This window comes from Nematolebias whitei, chromosome 12, assembly GCF_014905685.2.
Source record: "Nematolebias whitei isolate Nwh7 chromosome 12, NemWhi1, whole genome shotgun sequence".
In the NCBI taxonomy this organism is placed as follows: Eukaryota; Metazoa; Chordata; class Actinopteri; order Cyprinodontiformes; family Rivulidae; genus Nematolebias; species Nematolebias whitei.
In genome coordinates, this window is record NC_056509.1 from 41394979 (window position 1) to 41418767 (window position 23789).

At 39.6% G+C, this 23789-nt stretch overlaps 1 protein-coding gene across 1 annotated transcript in view; it reads left to right on the forward strand.

Annotated features, from left to right (window-relative positions):
* Positions 1–22522, forward strand: part of fntb (farnesyltransferase, CAAX box, beta) — a 25280-nt gene extending 2758 nt beyond the window's left edge. The window contains exons 2-12 of the mRNA XM_037685916.1: positions 34–98; positions 4346–4418; positions 5065–5156; positions 6969–7115; positions 7507–7590; positions 12469–12555; positions 12657–12786; positions 17758–17890; positions 19611–19722; positions 19847–19961; positions 22044–22522. Of these exons, the coding sequence (XP_037541844.1) occupies positions 34–98; positions 4346–4418; positions 5065–5156; positions 6969–7115; positions 7507–7590; positions 12469–12555; positions 12657–12786; positions 17758–17890; positions 19611–19722; positions 19847–19961; positions 22044–22211 (1206 nt within the window). The 3' untranslated portion in view covers positions 22212–22522. The remainder of the gene's footprint in view (positions 1–33; positions 99–4345; positions 4419–5064; positions 5157–6968; positions 7116–7506; positions 7591–12468; positions 12556–12656; positions 12787–17757; positions 17891–19610; positions 19723–19846; positions 19962–22043) is intronic.
* The last annotated feature ends 1267 nt before the right edge of the window (positions 22523–23789 follow it).

Sequence of the window (23789 nt, forward strand, 5' to 3'; positions counted from 1 at the left end):
TAATTATCACACTCTCCTCTTTATTTTATCCAGAAAAAAGTGGAAAGCAGCATTGAAGAGGCCATAAGTGTTTACAAGCAATCGCACAGCTTACCACAGTAAGTACCTGCAGTGTCTGTTGGGAAAAAAACAAAAATAGATTTTGACTTTTTGATTTTAGACTTTCTGTATTGAACGTTTTTTTGAAACAAGCAAACAAACAACAACAACTAGAAATTAGAAACGGAAACAAAACCCCTGGCTGCACGTGAATGGTAATGTTGTGAAGCCATTATTCATTGTGGCTTAATGACTTCACGGTAAAGAAAAATATTTTTTACTGTTTTTGTTGTAAAAGAGCTTGCCTTCAACTCAGTTGTGTGTTTAAAAACAAGCCTGTCTACTAATAGGGCAGATGTTGTCCAGCTGCAGAAATAATATTAATCTGTTCACTGCTCCATCGTAACATTGACGACATTTTTCAGCCATTGTGAGGCCCTTCCAAGAACTCGGCTCTCTGGCTGGGACTGTGATGTACGATGGCTTTTATCTAAATGTCGTGTTGATCAGCCCACATACTTTGCTGTTGCTATCAGCTGTCATTGCTTCTCTGTGCGGTGACTCATCTCGCTTCTATGACAACTCTTGGATCTATTAGTTGCTGGCACTGCAGCCCAAAAGGAAATACGTTTTGTGTTGTGCGAAAATGAACTTGTTTTAGTCAAAAGTGGATGTGCATTTAGTGGCGAGCATCTGTTTTTGGTTTTCTGCTGCAGATGGAAATCGGGGTTAGATTTCAGCTTCTGGGAAAAGCTGAATGAGAAGTTGATTGTTTATTTTTAAATAAAATAGATGGAGATTGAGTCTTGGTTTCTTTTTTTTCCATCTACCATATTTTTTCTGAGAAATATCAGAACTTCCCTGATGCGTTTGAAGGTTTTAATGCAATTACCTGATAAACTGAATGCATTGGAGTAAATTTTACATCAATAGTGTAGTTTGTAGCGGTTTGCAAGACAGTTGTTAATTTTTTTTGTCCTGACGATTAAGCTCATATTGTTTAGAAATGGCTAGAATTGAATCTTTTAAAATCTTTGACAGCGCTTGCAGTCTGCATCAGATATATTGCAGAATACCTTAGGGGGTTGAGCTCAACTTGATGCTGAGATTAAAGGTGTAATTTGTCATCTTGGCCTTTTTTTCCTCAGCATTTGAAAGGGCATGGCGCATCCTTATCTGATGTGTTTGACAAGCTGTATTTTAGCTGCTGTTGTGCTCTTTTCTGGTTTTTGTTGTGTTGCATATTTGTTGCAACAAAAAATAAAAAGGAGATAATGGTCCGTGACTAACCCTGCGTAAGAAGAAGTGTGTAATTATGAAGGTAGCAGACGTTGCATGGAAAAGGAGGGCAGGAGAAGAGAAGGTGGAAGTGTCTGTTTTATGAGTTCTACATTTACTGCCTTTCATTTGTGTATGCAACAAGGAGCAGGGGTGCACGGAGGTTACAGAGCACTTCCTGTAGTGCACACGTGCCTTTACCTAAAAACATTCAAGAAAACAACGTGTGAACAACTCGGACCCAACAGGAAACTGGAATGTCTTGCAAACGTGTGACACGTTCTGCACATATTGGTCCATGTCGCTGCACAGTGTACAACTTTCTTATTCTGTTCAGTTTGTTTATAAAGCAGCAATTTACAGCAAACGTTGTCCCAGGGCACTGTAAAACATAAATAAGTTAAAATTCAGTGCAAAACTGATCCAGTTTCAAATCTAATTGCAGTTTATTTAGTCTGTTATAACACAATGTATTCACTCACACAGCACATTAAGAAATGGGGGGGGGGGGGGGGGCGTGAAGGACATTTAGGTAGGCAGGGCGCTCTGTTCTGGGCAGGGCGGGGCGCCCTCCTTGGATAACTGTAGGAGAAACACTGTTTGGGGTCATAATAAATCAGGCATATTCCACTGCATTGTGTTGGTACTAGATGGAAGCAGGATATTTGGGTCTAGGTGGCTGTGCCAAGTCTCAAGTCATTGTGGCATGTCCCACAAGTCTAAACTTGTTAGTTTCTGCATGTGGCATGGGACATAGTCAGCCAGGTGTCAGGAAGGAATTTGGTCAAGCTGCCTTTTTCTGTGGAATGTGCTCATCGAAGTAAGATCTACCAGTAACATGATGCCAAGATACAAAATGTCCCAGCAGAACGTAGCGTTGAGGTCAACGGGTTTACTTCAACTTCCAGTGGTTTTAGTGTTGCGGTTGATTGGTTTGCATTGAACTGTTACATGTTATCATCCAGATTAAAATACCTTAGATGTATTTGTTGTTACACTGTAAACTTTCGCTGAGCTGTCTTTATGATCAGTTTCCTATAACCAGGAAGACTCCATCCTCCATTTAGCTGCCAAAATGTGGCCAGTCCGTACATTTTCAAAAAGCATCTTAAGGTGGATTTACCTCTGCAGCTTCGGGCTGCAGGAGGGAAGGTTCTGAATGTTCAGTGTTTCCCCTACCATTATACAAGCAGGGCGCCCCATCTACCGAACTCCACACCCCCACCCCAACCACCTGTCGGCACTGACGTAACGTTACGCTAGCGGCTTGTAATACAGGTACACTAGCTAAAAAGATAAAGGCAGCCTCTTCCCTCATGCTGAACCTCCCCTCCCATTTGAAAACTGTCGGTACAAACAATGTGCAGCTCATGGATGTGTCTCTGTCTAACACCCCCCACCCCCACCCCCAGAATCTTGAGGCATTGTCGTAGAGAAGAGGGTGTCTAGTTTGGGAATCTCAGGGTTTCATTTCTGCTTTATGGGGATGATGTGGTTTTGCTGCCGTCTTCAAGCCAAGACGTCAGCATGCACAAGTAGGCCTGTCACGATAACAAATTTTGGGGGTGATTAATTGTCTCAGAAATGATTATGATAAACGATAATATTGTTTGAAAGTTGACAATATTTAGTAATTATTGTCAACTTTAAGAAGAAATGTTTGTAATTTGTTGTGTGTAGTACCTTTTTTGACCACTAGATGGCAGTATAAGACTGTTTAAACCGAAGGATGGATAGTGAGGGAGCAAGCAGCGTGTCTCTTCAAGAAAAATGGGAAGGAGGCCCCTTGACGTGACATGGGCCGTCTCTCCTTCCTTTATTCAGTTCTCAAAATGGCGGCCGCTCGGTGTGGTTTGAGCTCTTTAGCATAGCATTTTTCACACAAAGCTTTTAATTAAAAAAAAAATCACTAAACAAGTTCTCAACTTCTTTTTGCAGAGAAAAACAACTTTTTACACAAAGGCACGAGTTTCAACTGTGAATTTTGGAGCTGTGACAAGACAGAGGTTTTTCCCCGAGGCCAGCCTGTTAGCTTAGCTCGTAGCTTAGCTTCTCAGCTTAGCTGCTTTTAATGATCCAAAAAATGTGATTTTGGACGGTTAAAATGGATTTTAAAGATAAAAGAGAAAGGGAGGGGTCAATGAAGAGCACCGGAGTTGAGCTTTTTTTCTTTCTACCAGTGTCTTCAGTAGAAAGAGACAAGAAGAAACAATAAAGCCGATAAATGAAAACGAGGTTGATAATTTTCATTTATCATGTGATTGATTTATTGTTTATCGTGACAGGCCTATGCACAAGGGTGGGTCTCAACCGAGTGTGACGTGTCTGGGCGTCTTGTTCATGTGTGGTGGTAGGATAAAGCGAGAGATGGATCAATGAATTGAGGCTTTGTCCTTAGTAATGAGGGCGTTGCTTCGGTCAGTCGTGGTGAAGAAAGAGCAAAGTTCTTGATTTACTGGTTTGTCTACATTCTGACCCTCGCTTATGTTCATGGGGTTTGGATCATGATCAAAAGAACAAGATGCCGGGTACAAGCAGACGAAATATGCTTCCTTCGTAGGGTCCGGGCTCAGCCTTGGAGATAGGGTGAGGAGCTCCGTCATCCAGAGGGAGCTTGGAGTTGAGCCGCTGCTTCTCCGCATCGAAAGGAGTCAGTTGAGGTGGTTCAGGCATCTGATCAGGATGCCTCCTGAACACCTCCTTTTAGAGGTTTTCTGGGCACGTCCCACCATTAGGAGGCCCTGGGGAAGACCCAGAAGTCACTGGATGGATGTTGTATCTTCTGTGGTCTGGAAACACATTGGGGTCCCTCAGGACAAGTTGGAAAGTATTGTTGGAGAGAGGATGTCTGGGTTTCTCTCCTGAACTCATGTCCTCCATGACCCGACCACAAACAAGCAGTTCGACATAGAGTTTAACTTTTTTTTTTTGGGTGGGGGGGTTTTCAATTTTAAATTGTATGTATAAGTAAGACATATTTTATTTTATTGTTTTTAATTAATCTTTTAATCTTGTATGTATTCTCCAGGCCTTTGTTGTTGCGGGAACAACACTACCAATACCTCAAGAGGGGATTACGTCATTTATCTGATGCCTACGAGGTACAGTTTTCTTCCAGTCGTCACACATTTTGCTCTTATGGGCATGTGTAGTTCCGTACATTTCTGTATTTTAATGAGCTATGAGTGACTGAAGAAGTCCTTTGGATGAAGGACGCAACGTCTCGGCAAAAAAAAAGAAACCATACAGATGACCTGACTGAACACGTACCTGGATTATTGAGCATGAACTTTGATGGTCTAATGATGAGTGAAAAAACAGGCGTATCCATGCATGTTAAACTTTTATTTTATGTTAATATGCACAAACAGAAAACAACTACTTCATTTGCTTAGAGATTCCCTTTGTTTTTTTGTGTGTTCGTAAGAATCAGCAACTGTCAGATTATCCTGCTTCAGATATTTCTCAAAATGTTCGGTGTGAATTGAGAAGACCTCTTCTGTGGATGCAGGATTTCAATATTTGAGTCAGTGAAACGTTGCTGCAGTGTCACAAAACTGGGTGAAACAGGATCTCAGCAGTGCTTCTTTGTTTTAAAGAGTAAATTAAGCATTATATAGCTGTGCTGCTGGTAATAAATGGTCAGGTATTTACCACACATACAGAAAGAAATGTTTCAGTCTCTTCCTTGCACAGTTCTCTGTTTATGTCTGCCATTCGATGCTCTGTGTTTTCATGTGGGTGTAGTGTCTGGATGCAAGCAGACCGTGGCTTTGCTTCTGGATTCTTCACAGTCTGGAGTTACTAGAGGAGCCCATTCCTCCTGCTGTTGCCTCTGAGTGAGTTGTGCACGAAGAAGCCTGTTCACTTCCACAGATTTTTATTTGTGTACTGTTTGAAAAAATTGTTTTATAACTACTATAGCAAGGCAAATACTGTTGTCACGCGACTTGTAGGCAACAGCCGTGCAAAATTTCACACGCCACTCTTTATGAACTAATGAGACACCAATTGTTTTTTAGGTTTTTATTTTTAGATGAACATGTCCCAAGATAACCGTAACTGTTACAGGAATTTTAAATCACTGTAGTGCAAATTAACCAAAAACTAGGCAAATTCCAAACACTTCAAAACAAATATGCGTATAAACTCGTAATCCTATTTGATGCGTAAATCCACATGCCGTATTTTTTGCCATATAAGTCGCACCTTTTTGCATAAATTTGCAAGTCCTGCGGCTCATACGCCAAAGCGACTAATATACCGTATTTCCCGCCGTACGTGTCGCTCCGCCCTACAAGTCGCATCAGTCTAAATATGTCTAATAAAGTGGAAAAATCCATAAATGAGTCGCTTCGCCGTATACATCGCATTTATTATGTGTCACCTCTGACAACCTGGAAATGTGGGCTGGTGTTGTGCCATAAATCGATTGGCTGCCAAATGGCGGCCGCGGGAGCGTGCACGGGAGGACTTTAACAAGATTAACACTTAAAAACAATTATTTGTTTGCTCAAAATTATAGCAAAGTTGTGTCTCAGTTTAACTTTTCCCTCTGCGCGCACCCACTTCCCGCGTATCGGTTTTTGAAATGCAGTTGATTTGACCGTCAAAGTGCATTTATTAAGGAAAAGTTAAACTGAGACACACCTTTGCTATAATGTCAAGCAAACAAATAATTGTTTTTAGGTGGTTATCTTGTTAAATTTCAAAGAAATGCACAGCAAGTCCTCCCTCTGCGCGCTCCTGCAGCCGCAAATAGATTTTTGAAATGCAGCTGATTTTATCACTAAAGTGCATTTATTAAGGAAAAGTTAAACTGAGACACACCTTTTACTATAATTCTGAGCAAACAAATAATTGTTTTTAAGTGTTATAAAGTTCTCCCGTGCACGCTCCCGATTTTTTTGGCACAACACCGGCACACGTTTCCAAGCGTTCAACGGTGACGCAAACGCGACGCGTCAGCGTTGACACATGATAGATGTGACGTATACGACGGCAAGTACGGTAATCTGACAATCAAATCCGGATATACCATCACTTTTCTCTTCAGCTCTGTCTAAGAATATTGCTTTTATCCAGTGCAGCACTAACATTTATAGAGGTTTATTGTTAATTAATCTTCCCACAACTTATTGCAGGAGTAAGTTTTATTTCTCATATAATGTACCTCTGACAGAATTCAAACAAGTTGTCATCTTTGAAGAAGTGAGATGAAAGCTTTTACTCCATTTATTATGCCAGACAATAACCGTACAAAGCTTTGTTCTTTAAATGTTCACACAGCAACAACTTCAAAGAATAAATGTGTTATTGCTGATAAGAAATGTCATTTGAATAAATTGCTGCCTCTCGGAGGTAACATTCAGCAAACCTCATGCTGAGCAACAACGCCGGGCTTCCAGCCTACGCTCTCATTCCACCAGTGAGGTGTGCCAGCTCAGTCGGCTGATGGCGGCCTCGTGCCGACGTGACGCCCTCGTGCGCACACACACGAGCACTCTGGCTCTTTCTAACAATGCAGTCCTACAACAGAGTCAGAGCTGGCACTTGGCGATGTTCTCTGTGATTCATCAGCTTGTATTATGACAACTATTATAGATTGCATTTACAAAAAACAATCCTTATCTCTAAATTTTGTTTTTCAGGGTGTGTCAATTTCTGGCACATTGTCAAAGCCCGACAGGGGGCTTCGCTGGAGGACCAGGGCAACACGCCCACCTCGCACCCACCTATGCTGCCGTCAACGCCCTCTGTATCATCGGAACTGAAGAAGCATATGACGTTCTAGACAGGTACTGTCCTGATCATGCAACTAAAACCTCTCACTGATCTTCACCGGATTGTACTGAGCAAATAAAAAAGTTCATCAGAAGTGGTTTGTTTTGACTGCAGGTTGATTTCAGGCATCATCTGTGTAAATGTTGAAGTACTCTTTAATTTTTAGCTCAAAAGCAATTGGCTCATTATTCTTGAGATAATTTCAGGTTGTTGTTTTTTTTTTACTTGTTTGTTTTCTCTGTGTAACTAAAAGGCTGGTGTGCTGTTCAGTTTATTTACTTTTTCAATTTAGATGCTACATTTTACTTGACATTATTTTTTAAATATAGACTAGTTCATACTGTTCCACAGTTCTCCCATATTTTGAATCTTCTCCCCTTTCTCCCCCTGTACGACCTTCCTCAGGGAGAAGCTTCTAGATTTCCTAATGTCACTGAAGCAGCCTGATGGCTCCTTTGTGATGCACATCGGAGGAGAGGTGGACGTCAGGTGAGACCTCCAAATTTAAAGCTAACTCCACCATCTTCTCATTATATATACATTATTTTATTTTATTTTTTTATAATTTTGCACCACATATCCTTACATGATGGTGGTGATTATGTAGGTCATCGTTTATCTCTTTCAGGTAAAGAAACACATGTTCAGATTAATTTGTTGTAAAAGTGTTTACAGCATGCAGTGAAAGACAACACAACAATGCAATTTAAAAAGCTACAAGAAGTAGCCAAAAATACAAAAATCCACAATAACAGTAGGGATTTAACAGACTACTCGAGTAATCGACAGGTCGATTCCTAGGGCATCTATCGAGTTTTTAAATTTCACGTCGAGTATTTGCAGTTACGTCATTACGTCACGTGATCCGCACCGGGCTACTAGTAGAAGCTACAAAATGGATTCCTCCCAGCAGATGGACTGAGCGGAGCAGGCCCAGTCTTGGCAAACAGGTAGAAATGCATCAGTAGTCTGGAAATATTTCACTAAAGATGAATCTTCTGGTTCAACTACCGTAAGGAAACAGAAAATGAATCAACTTCCTGACTGTTTGGAGCTCGTTGCGAACCGGTGTTATACCATATTCTGTGACCACCGTATATTGTGACCGTAGGAGGCGGTGTTGCATGCACTGTTGCAGGTCACATAATATGGTGCAACACCAACACAGCTTCCTCTGACCTTGTTTCACAAACTAAAAGCAAAACATATTAATCTCTAAACCTATAAAAAAACCTATAAACATATTAATCTATAAAACTAAACCTAATGCGCACCACAGCTGGAGGTGGTGCGGGGTGGTCACCCGCCCCACTGTTTTTTTTTTTTTTTGTTTGTTTTTTTTTTCATCTTGAGATCCTATGATGTCATCAACTACTCGAGTTCTACTAGAGTTTTATTATGTTAATGTCGAGTTTAAAAATTATGTAGTCGTTCAACCCCTAAATAACAGCAACAATGGACCCTATGCTTCCTATTGGTTTCCAAGTTTTTTGGTGTTTTTTATTTGTAGGCTATAACTAAAATATGGTAAATGGTAATTGGACTGTACTTATATAGCACCTTTCTATTTTATCAAGCTACTCAAAGCGCTTTACAGTCTGTGTCCTCATTTACCCATTCATACAGCACTCTACTAGATCTATACAAAGAATAATCAGTGTTTTATCACATTCATACACTGATGGGACACACATCAGGCAATGAGGGGTTCAGTGTCTTGCCCAGCAACACTTCGGCATGTGACAGCTGGTGGAATCGAACCGGCAACTCTCCCATTGGAGAACGACTGCTCTAACCACTCCGCCACAGCCGCTCCATGAAATATGAAAATGCAAATTTGTTGAATTAGGCCTGTCACAATAAATTTTGCTGAGCGATTATTGTCTCAGAAATTATTGAGATAAACAATACTATTGTTTGAAATTTGACAATAATTTATAATTTAATTTATAATTATTTATATTATAATTATTGTCAAATTTGAGAAGAAACATTGATTTGTTTTGAGTGTAGTACCTTTTTTCAACCACTGGATGGCAGTATAAGACTGTTTGAACCGAAGGATGGCTACTGAGGGAGCGCAGCATGTCTCTAAGAAAAATGGGAGGGAGGCCCCTTGACGTGACATGGGCTGTCTCTCGTTCCTGTTTTTCGGTTCTCAAAATGGTGGACGCTCTGTGTGGTTTGAGCTCTTTAGCATAACATTTTTCACACAAAGCTTTTAAATAAAAAAAATCAGTAAACAAGTTCTCAGCTTCTTTTTGCTGAGAAAAATAACTTTTTACACAAAGGCACGGGTTTCAACCGTGAATTTTGGAGCTTCGATAAGACGGAGGTTTTTCCCTGAGGTCGGCCTGTTAGCTTAGCTCCTAGCTTAGCTTCTCAGCTTAGCTGTTTTTAACGATCCAAGCACGAGATTTTGGACGGTTAAAATGTATTTTAAAGAGAAAGGGAGGGGTCAGTGAAGAGCACCGGAGTTGAACCTTTTGTCATCCAGTGTCTTCAGTAGAAAGAGACACGAAGAAACGAAAAAGCCGATAAATGAAAATGAGGTCTATAATTCTCATTTATCATGCGATTAATTGATTTATTGCGACAGGCCTATGTTGAATATTATTTAGTTTTATTTGCTGTCTGCTTTGTATTAATAGACAAAATTTGAGTTATATTTTTCAGACAAGACTCTTGTGAAATGTGTTAGAGTAGGACTACTCAATTGGCGGCTCTGGGGCCAAATCAGGCCCACGACTGGGTTCGGTTCGGCCCACCAATGGGTTCATTTTTAAATAAAACTAGATTTTAAACCATAAAACAAACTTAATTAATGGCAATAACTGCTGGATGTCCAGCCGCTGAGCTCTTGGCTCTCAGTAACTGTGACCCCCTGAACAATTTAGTTGAATAGCTCTGTGTGAGAGTTTTGTCTTTTAATAAACATATGAGGAACAATTTGAAATAAAAAAAATGCCTCAGATCCTTGTTCTTGTCTTTTGCAATGACTTGTTAAAAGAGTGATGAAACAAAAACTGCGTGTAGAGCCGCCCTGACGTTCTCGCCCTCAAATGTTGCTACATCCTAAACATTTCACTTGTAATGCTGCGTATGTACATTTCTGAACCACTGTCCATGCAACTCTAAAATCCACCGTAGTGTAAGATGTTCTGCTAAATTTGTTGTGCCTTTGCCACACGTTCCTGTTTCAACCGGCGGGCGGAGGAACAGTTCGTCAGTTGTGGTTTTTCAAGTGAATAAGCAGAAGGAACGTTGTTTTTTTTTTTTTATCCTGCTAGATGCGTGCTAAAGCAGAAACAAAAGTGCCCACATGACATTCCATTCTTTTTAGTGTTTTTTTTACCACAGTATGACATTATTTTACATCTCTAAAGAGTTCTTTGTTTGTCAAGCATCAACAATAGCTGCAACTAGAGAAACTGCATTTCCTGTGAAAATGCACTGTGAAGGCTTATTGCTGAATAGGTTGCTGATAAACAGCTGAAATTGGCTAAAAACATGCTGAAATGGAGCTGAAATGGAAGAACAAGCCTGTTAGCAGAACTTAAAGAACACATTATTGCATAATGTGGTTTAAATAAGCAAAAATAAGCACAAAATTTAGAGCTGAAATCAGCAAAAATAGCTAAAAAAGTAGCTGAAAATGCAGGAAGAAGCTTAGATTACCAGAAAAAAGTGGAGACAGCACAACTGTGCCCAATTGGGCTGAAAGAAGCAGAAATCTGCACCAAAAAGTGGAAATTATCTGAAAAAAAACAGAAGTATGTTAAAAAAAAAAAAAAAAAAAAAAAAGTAGCTAAAAATAGCAGAAAGAAGCTTAAATTAGCATTAAGAAGCTTAGAGTAAAAGTTTGCCCAATTAGGCTGAAAGAAGCGGAAATGAGCACAAAAAGTGGAAATTTTCTGAAAAAAGATGAAAGTAGCAACAACAACAAAAAAAACAGCTGAAGAGTAGCTAAAAAAGCAGAAAGAAGATTAAATTTAAAAGAAGGAAGTGAAGAGAGGACATTTTGGTTAAATTAGGCTGAAAAAAGTTTAAATGAGTGCCAAAAATGTGTAATTAGCTGAAAATGCTAACATTAGCATAAAAACAGCTAAATAGTAACTGAAATAGCAGAAAAAGTTGAAACATGCAGAAATAAGCTGAAAGGAGCATGAGCTGAAATTAGCAGAAAGAAGTTAGAAGAAGCACAAAAATGTTGTTGTTGGTAGAAAGAATATGTAAGGAGCACAAAACAGCTGGAAAAAACAGCTGAAAGTAGCTGAAAAAAGTTTTTCATGAGGAAGCTGAAAGAAGCTGAACCAGAACAAAATGTGAAAGGAGCAGTTAAAGGTTGTAAACGGAGCTAAAGATTTGAAGTTTGTAAAATTAGCTCTATTTATTTTCCATGAGAGAAAAAATGGCAGAAAAGGCTAAATATTTCAAAAAGCTAAAGTTGCACCCATACCAAAAGTCATAGCACCCTTCTCCTGAACGAGCTGAACATTTTGATGTATGATTTATTGAAATAACACAAAAAACGTGGAACGAGAAAGATTCAAGGATTCAAGGTTTTTGCTTTTTTTTGTCATTCGCATCTTATATGGTACATATGGTGGAACAAAATTATGTACACAGGGTCCCAATTACATCCAACAATAAAATATAAAAGAAAAACAGTAATGAGCTCTAAGATATGAACTAAGAAAAACATCAACTAAATATACTTTAAGCACTAGTAGCATAAAAACATTACATCAAACAGCAGCACAAACATGAGTCTGTGTGAGCAGATGAGCACGCATGAACACAGCAACATGAAACAGATCGGCAGCAACATGAAACAGATCAGCAGCAACATGATGTGATTCTTCACAGTGATTATTCTGGTTAGAGATTCATGAGTCTAACAGCCTCAGGGTAGAAGCTGTTCCTCAGTCTAGTGGTTCTACACTTAATGCTCCTCAACCTCCTTCCTGAGGGGAGTGGGGCAAAAAGTGTGTGTGCTGGGTGAGTGGGGTCCTTCATGATGCAGTTGGCCCTCTTCCTGCATCTAGAGGTGTAGATGTCTGTGGTGGTGGGGAGAAAGATGCAGACAACGTACAGAAGAAAAATGGATCACAATAGAGTGAATGCTTCACAAGCGTTCACACAACTAGAATTGTTCGACAAACAAAAAAGGCAGCTATTTATTACTGAAAACCAATTCTCGAAGGTTCACAGTGTGTTTAAAAAGGATAAATGTAACCCAAGATGAGTTTAAAGTTAAACAAAAAGATTTTCTGTGTTTGGTCTGTTAGTTCAGGAATGGAAGAAATAGAGCATACTTCCTGTTATTCACGTCTGCTGTGGATCTGTTTTTCTTGTGTGCTGCAGGAGTGCTTATTGTGCTGCTTCAGTAGCATCGCTCACAAACATCATCACACCCAAACTGTTCGAGGACACGACCAACTGGATCCTCAGGTACAGCCGAAAACACCAGCCTGTCAGCGTGTAGTTCAAGCCCTGCTCTGTTCCTGTTCCTCTGTAATCTAATGTGTTTTTGACGTCTTCGGTGGTCGCAGCTGTCAGAACTGGGAGGGTGGTATGAGTGGAGTTCCAGGTTTGGAGGCACACGGGGGTTACACTTTTTGTGGCACGGCCGCCCTCGTCATCCTGGGTAAAGAACACATGCTGGATCTCAAAGCCTTACTGGTGAGTGAACCTCCTGTTTTCTATAACGTAAAGTACCATATTTTACTGCATATAAGTCGCGGGTTTTTGCATCATTTACATGCCCTGCAACTTATAGGCCGAAGCGACGTATTTATGGATTTTCCCCATATTTATAAACCAAGTTTTGCCGGAGATATGACCGTTTTCATTAATTCTGACTGAAAATATTGAACATTACCATTTTCAGCCACTAGATGGCACTCGAGTAGTATGGCATGCTGTTGTGTCATGGTTGTGTCATGCTTTTGTCCAGCTGGCGCAACCATCAAATCAGCTGCGTTTTTCTGCGTCGCCACGGCGAAATGCAGCTGATTTGACCAATAAAGTGCATTTATAAAGTAAAAGTTAGACTGAGACACACCTTTGCTATAATTTTGAGCAAACAAATAATTGTTTTAAAGTGTTAATCTTGTTAAATTCTTGTTAAAATCCTCCTGTGCACTCTCCTGCAGCCGCCATTTGGCAGCCATTCAATGCCCGTATTTCCAGGTTGTCAGCAGTGACGTGTAAGAAACATGACGTGTCAGCGGTGACACGTAATAGATGCAACTTATACGGCGAAGCGACTTATTTATGGATTTTTCCACTTCATTAGACATATTTGGACTGATGCGACTTATAGGGCGGTGCGACGTGTACGATGAAAAATACGGTGCTACTGGACCCAAGTCATGGTTTTCAGAGAGGTGCGCTCACAATCATTTGGACCTGCATATTATCCCATGTCTTGTACACAGAAGCTAAAACACAGCAGCTGTGATAATTTAGGGATGGGCGTTTTAACGAGAAACACTGAAATTGTGCAGCTGCTAATCCTGCTAGCAGGGGTTAGCAGGCTAGCCATTATAGTTTCCTTTCGCCGGTCCAATTAAATAATACATGTGATGATTCGCGTATCCTCACTGTAAAGCGACGCTCACCCATAACCATACTTTCCACTTTTATCCTTTCCATCCAACATTTCTAGATCCAGTAGGAGTCAAACATTCTGGTGTTCTGTAACTGGTTCTGTTGTAGTCTGCAAGCGTGCCGACCTTTTTAGCTGTGGTTTGAGCTACGACTGTAGCACTTTCTGTTGTTTGCACTGAAAGCCTCGTCTGTTCCTGCTTCTCGTGTAGGACGGGATAAGAACAATAGCAGCAAAGCTTTTATTATTAGTTGAGCTTTAGATTCATGTTAAGGGACTCTGCAGGAGAACAGATGCTTGCTGACGCTAAGCTTATCTAAAAAAGAAAGACGGATCAGTCTGTCAACAGTAGGCTTGTTTTTACGTGTCATGGGACAGTTCTTGGATTGTCACCGTGTTGAAGTGTAAGGCTTCTACCACAGTCCCGTCTTTCTCTTGCACTTATTCAAATTATCTGCAGTGAAAATTGAATTTGCATGTAATGAGCTGACTGGTAAAAATGTCCCCCACTCTTTAAAGAAGAAGCGGTGTAGGAGAGCGCTGAGCTTTTTTATTTCACTGTAAAATTACTGTTATTTTCCAGTTTTGTGATGTTAATCAAAAATAGAAATAAACATACAAATCTGAAAATATTATTCAGAATGTTCTATTTTTTAATGATTATGAACAGGAATAATGTAATTCCAACATTTGCATTAAAAAGTAGACTGTACAAAACAACTTGCCTGAGTATTCAGAGAGATAAATCCCCTAATCTTACCTTGTCATGAACTTTATATCTAAACCTGGAAATGTGTCTACAAATCCAGCACGACCATGAATTTATCAAAGTCTTGTATTCTCAGTTGTGTGTTCATTTGTAAATGGTAAAAATGGTAAACAGGTGGTGCTTGTAAAGCATCTTTTTAATCGAGCCAGGCTCCTCAAAGCGCTTCACGACACAATCCGTGCCCTATTTCACCCATTCACACACATTCATACAGCACTCTACTATACCGCTCCGAGCAAACCTGAGAGGATTATTCAACAGAGAATACTCCGTGTGCTTTAGGTCACCTTTATGGGGCACGTCGGTGGCAGTGAGGGCTTCAGTGTCACTGGACCCGTCAAGGCATGTGTCCAGTGATGCTGAATACTGCCAGGAATCGAACCTCCAACTCTTTTTTAAGAGGACAAATTCTCAGCAACTCTAGAAATCAGGGAAAACCTGGAAAACGACTTTCACATTTTCCAGACGGGCTCAAAAATCAGGGAGAGCTCAGGGAATCTGAGCACTGATCTGCTGAACAACAGATGACCTGAGGTTTTAACATGTACGTGTGTTAATGTTGCTATTCTATTATCATTGACCTTGTGTGTCCATGGATTTTTATTTTCTGATTTTATACAATATAATTAATAGGGATGCACAATATTATCGGTATCGGTCGATACTGGCAAAGAAGTTAGATATCGGACATCAGCCATTCCATCAAAATAACTCACCGATATAAAAGGCGCTGTTTGTGTGTGTGTGTGAGTGTGTGTGTGTGTGTGTATATGTATTGCCAGCACAATGCTGTTGTGAAAATCTACAAATTTGCTCTGTTCGAGTGTTGTCATTGTGTTAGAGTAAATGTCATGAATAAATTTGACATTAAACATAATCCAAGTTGAAGTGTTGCATCATTTTCATCTCCCTTTTTGGCATCTGTATTTGGTAGCAGGCCAAATTGACAAAGACCTGCAGAATAATGTAGTATTTTAATTCCACAGCAGAGAAAGCTATGTAGTCTCTGTAAGTAGGTCTAGGGGAAAACAATATCTGTCTTGGTATCGGATATCGGCCAAAAATCCAATATTGTGCATCCCTAAATTAATTATTAGGAATGATTATCATAATGATGTACTATAAGCAGCCTTCAGGCCCAGGCCTTCCTTGCAGAAGCGGTGATCTTCATGGGATTTGCCTGTTAAATAAAGATGAATAAATACCATAAATAAAATAGGCTACAGTATATTTACCGTCATCTCTTGGTGTGACTCTGTCCACCAACTGTTCTGAGCATTTTGTGTGACTGAAATATCTCCTGGAATTTCAGGATTTACTCGGGGAAATGTCTGGGAAAACTCAGGGAATTTAGTTTTAATGAAATGCAGGGAACCCTGAACTGCTCAAACCTCAGCGGCCTTTTGATTGTTTTGTTAAAGCTCTGACCTAAAAGTGTTACCAACAGCAATAACTTTAATGATTATGTTGTTTATCAGGTTTTGTAGTGTTTGCATGAAAAAGGTTTTTTTTTTTTTTTTTTGTCTTTGAGTGAACGTTTTTAAAAATTGTTGCAAATGATGGTAACTCAGTTCTTCAATGAGCACATTCTTAGAAGTTGGGCAAATTAGAGCTTTAAAGGTTTGCTTTCAAGTGTGATGAAAACCTAAAAGGGACTTTTTTTTTCTAACTGCTGTTTGTGAATACCTTGTAGTTTGTAACGGCCTCCTGTTTCATCTGAATACAGGAAGTAAAACCAGTGCTGTAAGGTGGGTTATGTTTTTATAACGAGGAAGACGGGAAAATCCCCTTAATGCAGTTTTGTTTAGTGAATAATCTCTTTTTATATTTTCTGATCTTATGCTGGACAAAATGATTACAATAGATGTAAGCAGTTTAAATATCTTTTTAGTTTTGTTTTTAACGGCATAAGAAAATAACAGTTTACTTGTAAATAATTCATGAGTTTGAGGATATTTGCTTGGTGCAAACAATTTTCTGCAGCCTTTTTTTAAACCTATGAATCTTGAATAACTGTTATTAAAGGTTTAAAAAAGCACATAATGCTAACTGCACCTTTCATTCAACCTTTATTAATACAGGTTAGCATGAAGTTAATAATGACCAGTTGACCAGTGAATACAGAGTGCAGTCATGGGTACGGTAGTTACAGCCAGTTATGAATCTTGGCGCACCATGGTAGACAGCGTCCAACATCTGCAGGGTGCTTGTAGGAGCGTTCATATAAATAATGTCACCGTAGTCAATGGCGGGAAGGAAAGTAGCAGTTACAAGGCGTTTCCTAGCATTCAGAGTTAGACAGGATCTATTTCTGAAAAAGAAACCCAGTTTTAATTGAAACATTTTATCAAGTTTTCGACCTGAGGTTCAAAAGAGAGATGTGCATCGACCACGATTTCCAAGTAAGAATCGACAAACTCAGTAGGAACACCATTTGTAGATAAGAGAAAGAGGACAGCAAATACATACTTCCTGTTTGAAAACGACATCCCTTTGGTTTTATCAGCATTTAGCATCAGTTTGTGACGGAACAAATCTGATTGGATGATGTCAAATGCAGACTGGAAAAACTGGAAAACCTTAGCAACTGATTAAGCTCGACAATAAACAACTGTATAGTCAGCGTAGAAATGTAAGGATGCATCAGGAATGATCTGACCTACATTATCTAGATTGTAAAGAGGGTGGTCCTAAGACTGAGCCTTGTGGTACACCATTGTTGACGGTTGCATAACTGGAAGAAGTACCATTATGTTGAACACATTGCCTCCGATCTGAGAGGTAATTAGAAAACCAACCGATAGTGTGATCTGAGAAACAATGTCTGAGAGCTTATGGCATAAGATGTCGGGGTCTACAGTCTCTCACCTCCACCTTGGTGTTGCCTCCATTCTTTTTCCATCTTCAGTGGCTGAAACGAGCTCTTTCATTAATGAGCTAAACACCCCTCTCTTCTCTTCCTCTAGCTGAGGAAACTCCAGCTGCTATTAAACCCAGCATCCTATAATTATTCTATCCAAGTCGAGCGGACTGAATGTGTGTCATTTAGCCGTTTCCGTGGAAACCATTGTAAATTCCTTCCCGTTTTAAAGGTGTAAAGAGACATTGCTTCTGGATTGCTCTGACTCCACTTCCTTTCTTGTGTAACCATCCTCCTGTCGCTGCTGATGCGTCGATGACTTGTAATTGCACTCGGTTATAGTAGAAGTTCACATTTAGCTTCTGTATTTCTTTAAACCTGCTGTATTTGTTTTTAATTATTGCTTCTCCTCAGAGGTGGGTGGTCAGCAGACAGATGCGATATGAAGGAGGCTTCCAAGGCCGATGTAATAAACTGGTGGACGGCTGCTATTCTTTCTGGCAAGCTGGACTCCTACCTCTACTCCACAGAGCCTTATTCAATGATGGTACGTTTTCATTTGAACAAAAACAGCGTAACGCCACAACATAATATAATCTCAGCACGCTGTCTGGCATTATTTCTCTCCGTCGTCACTGCTGGTTCAACTTACTGGTTAAAGAGAGAGTTTCTTTATAACCTAATGGAGTATCTCTAAACTGTTCAGGAGTTATATGTTTGGTTTTAACGTTGGGATTTGAACTCTTGAACTCCGAAATGAGGATTAAAAAAAAAAAAAAAAAAATACGCAGCCGTCCCCAGGATGTTTTCTAAAATTGGTAAAACTGCTTTTTTATGGTCTGGAGTAACTTTCAGAACACCATGAGCTTTCTGACACTCCTTTTCAAACTTTTAAGACTTAATGACTAAAATAAACTTTTTTTTTTCCTTTTACTTTTAACCAGTAGTGGAATATATTGGTCTTTTCTAGTATAGTTTAATTCCTGATCTGTATTTGTTTTAACCCATGCTTCATTTTATTCCATTTATAATTGTATATAATGTACTTTTACATGATTTTTTATGGTTGTTGATTTATATTCATGCTGCCATCTTGACCAGGACTCCCTGTTGGAAGAGATGATTTATCTCAGTGGGACCTTCCTGGTAAAATAGAATAGATGAAATAAAATATGAGGTCGTGTTATTCCACAGCTCATCTCATTTTTATTCACATTAAAGTATTTTGTAACGGTGAGGATACTTGTAAACGTGGCACTCACATTATTTAGCTCTTGACAAGAGTTCTGGTGCTGTAAAGAGGAGGTGACCATTGATACTTTCTGATGCTGGAGCCAGAACTTACACTGGTGGAAATAAAGCAAGTTTAGTACCAGAACCCATTTGGTGGAAAACTAACGGAGCTTTGGAGTATATTCCTAATTTAGTGATCACCTGAATTAGTTTCTCCTGTAAATCTTAGCTTTAAAAAAATGCATAGTTTTCTAATAAATCCCGTATTTTAATATGTACAGATGTGGATAAATTTGTTGGAGTCAGTCCCCAGTCTTTTTTTTTTTATTTTTTATTTAAATACTGTAAATTGATGACTGTGACCAAAAAGGTCCAGTTTTGCCTCCTCCTTCCCAGAAAACCCTCAGAAGTTCTAAGGCTCGTCAACGTTCATTTTGATAAATTCTTTTTTTGGCTTTTTGTTTTTATTTTTAAAACTTAAAAACCGTCGTTATGATTCAAAATTCGCTGAACGACACCGTCAGAAAGTGACGTACCTTGTCCTTGGAGTTCAGCTTGGATGGGTTTCTTGGCTCTTTTCCTCCCATCCTCACTATCTGCCTTGATCAACATGGGGTTGCAGTTCCCCTTGCGGCCATGTTCTGGGAGGTTGGCTACAGTCCCATGAACCTCGTAGTTTTTTAGTAATAGCTGAGGTCAGAGGAACTTGTAGCTGCTTGGAGACGGTCCTGTAGCCTCGAGCTTTAACCTCCGACAGCTCTGGCCTTTGTTTTCCTTCTCCACGTTCAGTGTGGTCACACAACAACACTAAACGTTTAGTTGGAAACATGAATACAACAAAACGATTTACACCGACAGATCTGTCCGTACTGTATTAGCATATCTCTGTTAAACAATACCTCTTTTATTCCATGAGATTCTTTCGATGAGCTGTAGGAGCACCAACAAATTTATCAACGTTTGTAAGCGAATTAGTGTTTTTGTGGTGGAGTTTCCACAGTTTTCTGTTTTGCATCTGATCCGTTCGTGTGCAGGAGAGTCGGAGCTGAGTCGGCAGTGGTGGATGTTCGATCAGCAGGCCTTGCAGGAGTACATCCTCCTGTGCTGTCAGAATCCAACAGGGGGCCTTCTGGATAAGCCTGGCAAGTCAGTATGGCACCATCTGGTCACGGACCGACACAAAGCCGCTGCAGTACCACACGTACACACTTGACACCGTCAGACGGGATCAGAGGGGGGTTTGTTTGAATGTTGCCTGTTTTCTTTCCAGATCCAGAGACTTTTACCACACGTGTTACTGCCTGAGCGGGCTCTCCATAGCACAGCACTTTGGAAACACGGAGCACTACCATGAGATCATCGTCGGCAAGGAGGAGAACCGACTGGTGAGAGGGCAGCATCTTCAGGGGTGGAGGGAGGGGAGTCGCACAAAAACAAATCTGTTGGATACTGGCAGCTGACAGTTATTCAAATCGTTTAATGAGAATATTGTAGAGAAAGCCGAGTTTGTCCTTTATTTAGTTTTCCATTTATTCCAATATATCTCATTGTTGCCATTTAAACAACTTTAGCTCAAAGATTTTAAACGAGGACTCAATTTTTGTTTAGTTTGACAAGTTACTCGTTTTATCACAATCTGCTACATGATTCATAAAACTGATGAGCAGAATGGAATTGATTTTATAAATTTAGCTTTTATGAAACTACAAGATCTAATTACAGTAGACTTATTGACTCTGAACCAAAGACTCAAATGCAGCTGTTTTTTTGTTTTTTTTTTTGTCAAAATGTGATATTTATACCAGAAAAATACAAACTAAATAAAAGAAAAGAGTCTGAGAGGGAGAGCAAACACTAATGGAGCATAAAGAGGAGCAGAACACCCAAATATAAAAGCTAAATTATCTAAAAGGTATAAAATTAGCTGAAAGGTCACAAAGTTGCACGTGACAAAAATATGAGAAAAAATTAAACGTAAACTCCCACTAAGAATAAAATGACAAAAACTAGAAAAATATTTTCAGTCAAAATTACAGTGAATGGCTTTCAGAGTTGAGTTGATTTCTTAAAAGCTAAAAAAAAAAACAGACCTGCTTAAAATAGCTAAATATCAGCTAAATGATTAGCAAGATGTTAGCTAAAAACTAAACGTAGCAAAATGCCAGGTAAATGTAGTAAAAGGCAAGCTAACTAAAGCTAGCTAAAAGTAGCACAAAACAAATATAAAACACGTCGGCTGAAGCAAATGTCAAAGTTAATGATCTTGAAGGAATTATTGAAATGTATTTCTGAGTGTGTGGGGGGGGGGGGGATAAAGTTCAGAACCGTAAAAAGTATAAAAGTTGCAAAACAAAAGTCATAGAACCAATCTTGTGAATGAGCTAAACGTTTTGATTTAGTGGCTTGAAAACACAAAGTACGCAAAAAGACTGCAAAAAAAAAAAAAACTGAGCGAGAAAATTCACACAAATTTAAAGAGAACGACCGACGAGACGTGAAACGAGTCAGAAAGCAGCCGACGTGTGTAAAGTTGTACAAAGAGAAACCAAATAGTGCAACTGAGGTACAGTAGATGATAAAAATGAACTCCTACTGGTGTAAAAGAGAATCAATAAAACCTTTAAAAATATGTTAAATTACCACAAACAGAGTGCCTCTGCCCTGAAACAACAAGCACATGGTTACCGTATTTTTCGGATTATAAGGCTCACTGTTTTGAGAAAATTAAATAATTTTAAGTGTGCCTTATAGTCTGAAAAATATGGTACAGAATGACCACATCTGTGCAGGACTGTCAGTCCAGGTGTTCTGGTTCTGCACCCAGGAGGTTCGATGCTTCAGACAACTCAACTCTGGGCTTTGCTTGTATGAAAACAGCTTCTGTAGGATTATTACGACATATTTTAATCCCAAAGCTCGTTGACCACACAGGCTGAAAAAGACATCAGCGATAAATCAGCTCCTCTGTGGTTTATTTTAATTCAAGCATGATCGAATCGGTCTGGGTTGATTGAGTCTGCATTGTTGTTCGCAGGTGAGCAAAGTTTTCTGATAAAATTAAACATGTTTTTTGCGTATATTTTTGAAAAAGCCATATTTTTTGCTAATCGGCAGTTATCAGGTTTAGTTGAGGCGATTGAAAAAAGCGAAGCAGCAACGGACTTGACGTTGGGTGGAGAAGTCGAAGGAAGCGATGGATGGTTTGTGGTGCAGGTGAAGGAGCAAGTGGCGTCGCCGCTTGTTTTGATTTTCCAGTTTCCTGTTGTGTGACTGAAACTTCCTGCTGCCTCCATTCATGTCAGCTGTTAGATTAAAACAGCAGATGGAGGATCCCAAAGGTGGAGCTTTAAAACAGACGTTTTGGTAAACACATGTCCATATTATGTAACGTTAAAGTAAAACTGTAGTGAAACTACAGGCAGCTGCTGTTCAGCTCAAAGGACTGATTGTCATCATGTTGTTTTTAGGCTCCAACTCACCCGGTTTACAACATTTGTCCGGAGAAGGTGGCTCAGGCCCTGCAGCACTTCCTGCGGTTGCCCGTTCCTGACCTCACCCAACAGCCGGGAACCTCAGCTGACGCCAAACCATCAGAACCGGCCGCTGCCTCTGGACCCGCTGAGCCTCAGTCCTAGTTCCACCTCAGCAGGGCCGTTGCTCAGAGTGTGAACCTGTTAACTCTGAGGACCGGACTCCAGTCAAGTCGGACCTGATGTGGACTATTAAAGGCGGGATGGACCCTCAGGCTGCAGTTTTACCTAAGTAGAAGTGAACAGTTTTGTCTGGACAGCTTTAAGTTCTTGCTTGTGTTGCTTACTGTTCTGATCTTCTAAAATGAAAGTGTTACTTTGTACGGTTTCAATATGAGTTAATAAAACTTTGTACCACAGTTCCCATAACGGTACCAACACGTGTTTGAGCACTAAAGCCTGAGCGTTGAAACATTCGACACACAATTTTAGTAAATCAGTCCTTAAAGCTCAATAAAAGGATTTCAGAATCAAAAGTTAAGTTTCTGAATCTGACGGAACAGAAACTTAATTTGTGGTCAATTAATTTGGAGTTGCAACTTTTTTTGTATGATTTTTATTATAGTAATTATCTTTGGCAGAATAAACTCCACAAATGCATAACCCATTAAAAAGATGCAACGTTCTGAATTTTAAGCCAAAGCAATATTTTTAAAAAAACATATTAATCTGTTTTAACAGCAACACTTAAAATTATGGCACTAAACTGAAAAGTTGGAGTTTAGCAGAAATATATATTTTTTTTATTTTCCATTTAGGAATCGACTTTAAATTGACATTTTATGATTTTGGTTTATACAGGTAATTAGGAATGACGCGTACCGTAGGCACGTTCAAGCATTGCTTCCATTACTTCCAGTAAATTCTTCACCTGCCACCTATGCTGCTAAGTTCGGAGCGTTCTGTGACTAAAAGATCTGGAATTTCAGTTTTTCCTCTGCGGAAAAAAACTGAATTTTTTTCGTTGAAATGCTGGGAACCCTGCTGCAAGTGAGGATTCAAACTACCCCACCTGTTCCACGTCACACCCGTTTACAAGGTTAAAGTTTTCCTCTTGGCATTAGCATGCAGCTAAAGGCAAGCAGCAACATTAGCACACGGCTAAAATTAAGCCGCTGGTTGATGCTGGAACATTTAACAGAAGCTGAATTTGTTTCTTGGGTTTGTTGCAAACAAAAGGCTACGTTTCCTATTCTTTTTATCATTAACAGCTTGAAACCCACAAATGTTCCTCGACGCTCTTCACGTTTACCTGCAGCTGCCCAGGATGGATATTTCTCTGTGGGTCTTTAGATGTTCAGGTCAGGGCTTTTAGGACGCTTTGTGTTTTGGGGTCATTCAACTTTTTTGGTCTCTGAATTCATCTTGTCCACATTTGACTTTTTAACTCGGCTGTTCCCCCTCATATATTAAAACCATAATTCTGCCACAAATTAAACTGTTACCTTCATTTTATTAGTTAATAGATGTTTTCGAACATAATACATCTCAGCATGCATCAGGACTTATATCTTAAGAGTAATCCGTATGAAAATAATGCTAAGATGTGATACTTTAAATACCATTAGATTTTTTTCCACTAAGCACATAATTGTGCTTCAATTTAATTCAGACTTTTTTCCCCATGAATCAGTTATTAGTGCATGGAGGATTTTTAACATTACTTCCTTGGATGACATCTAC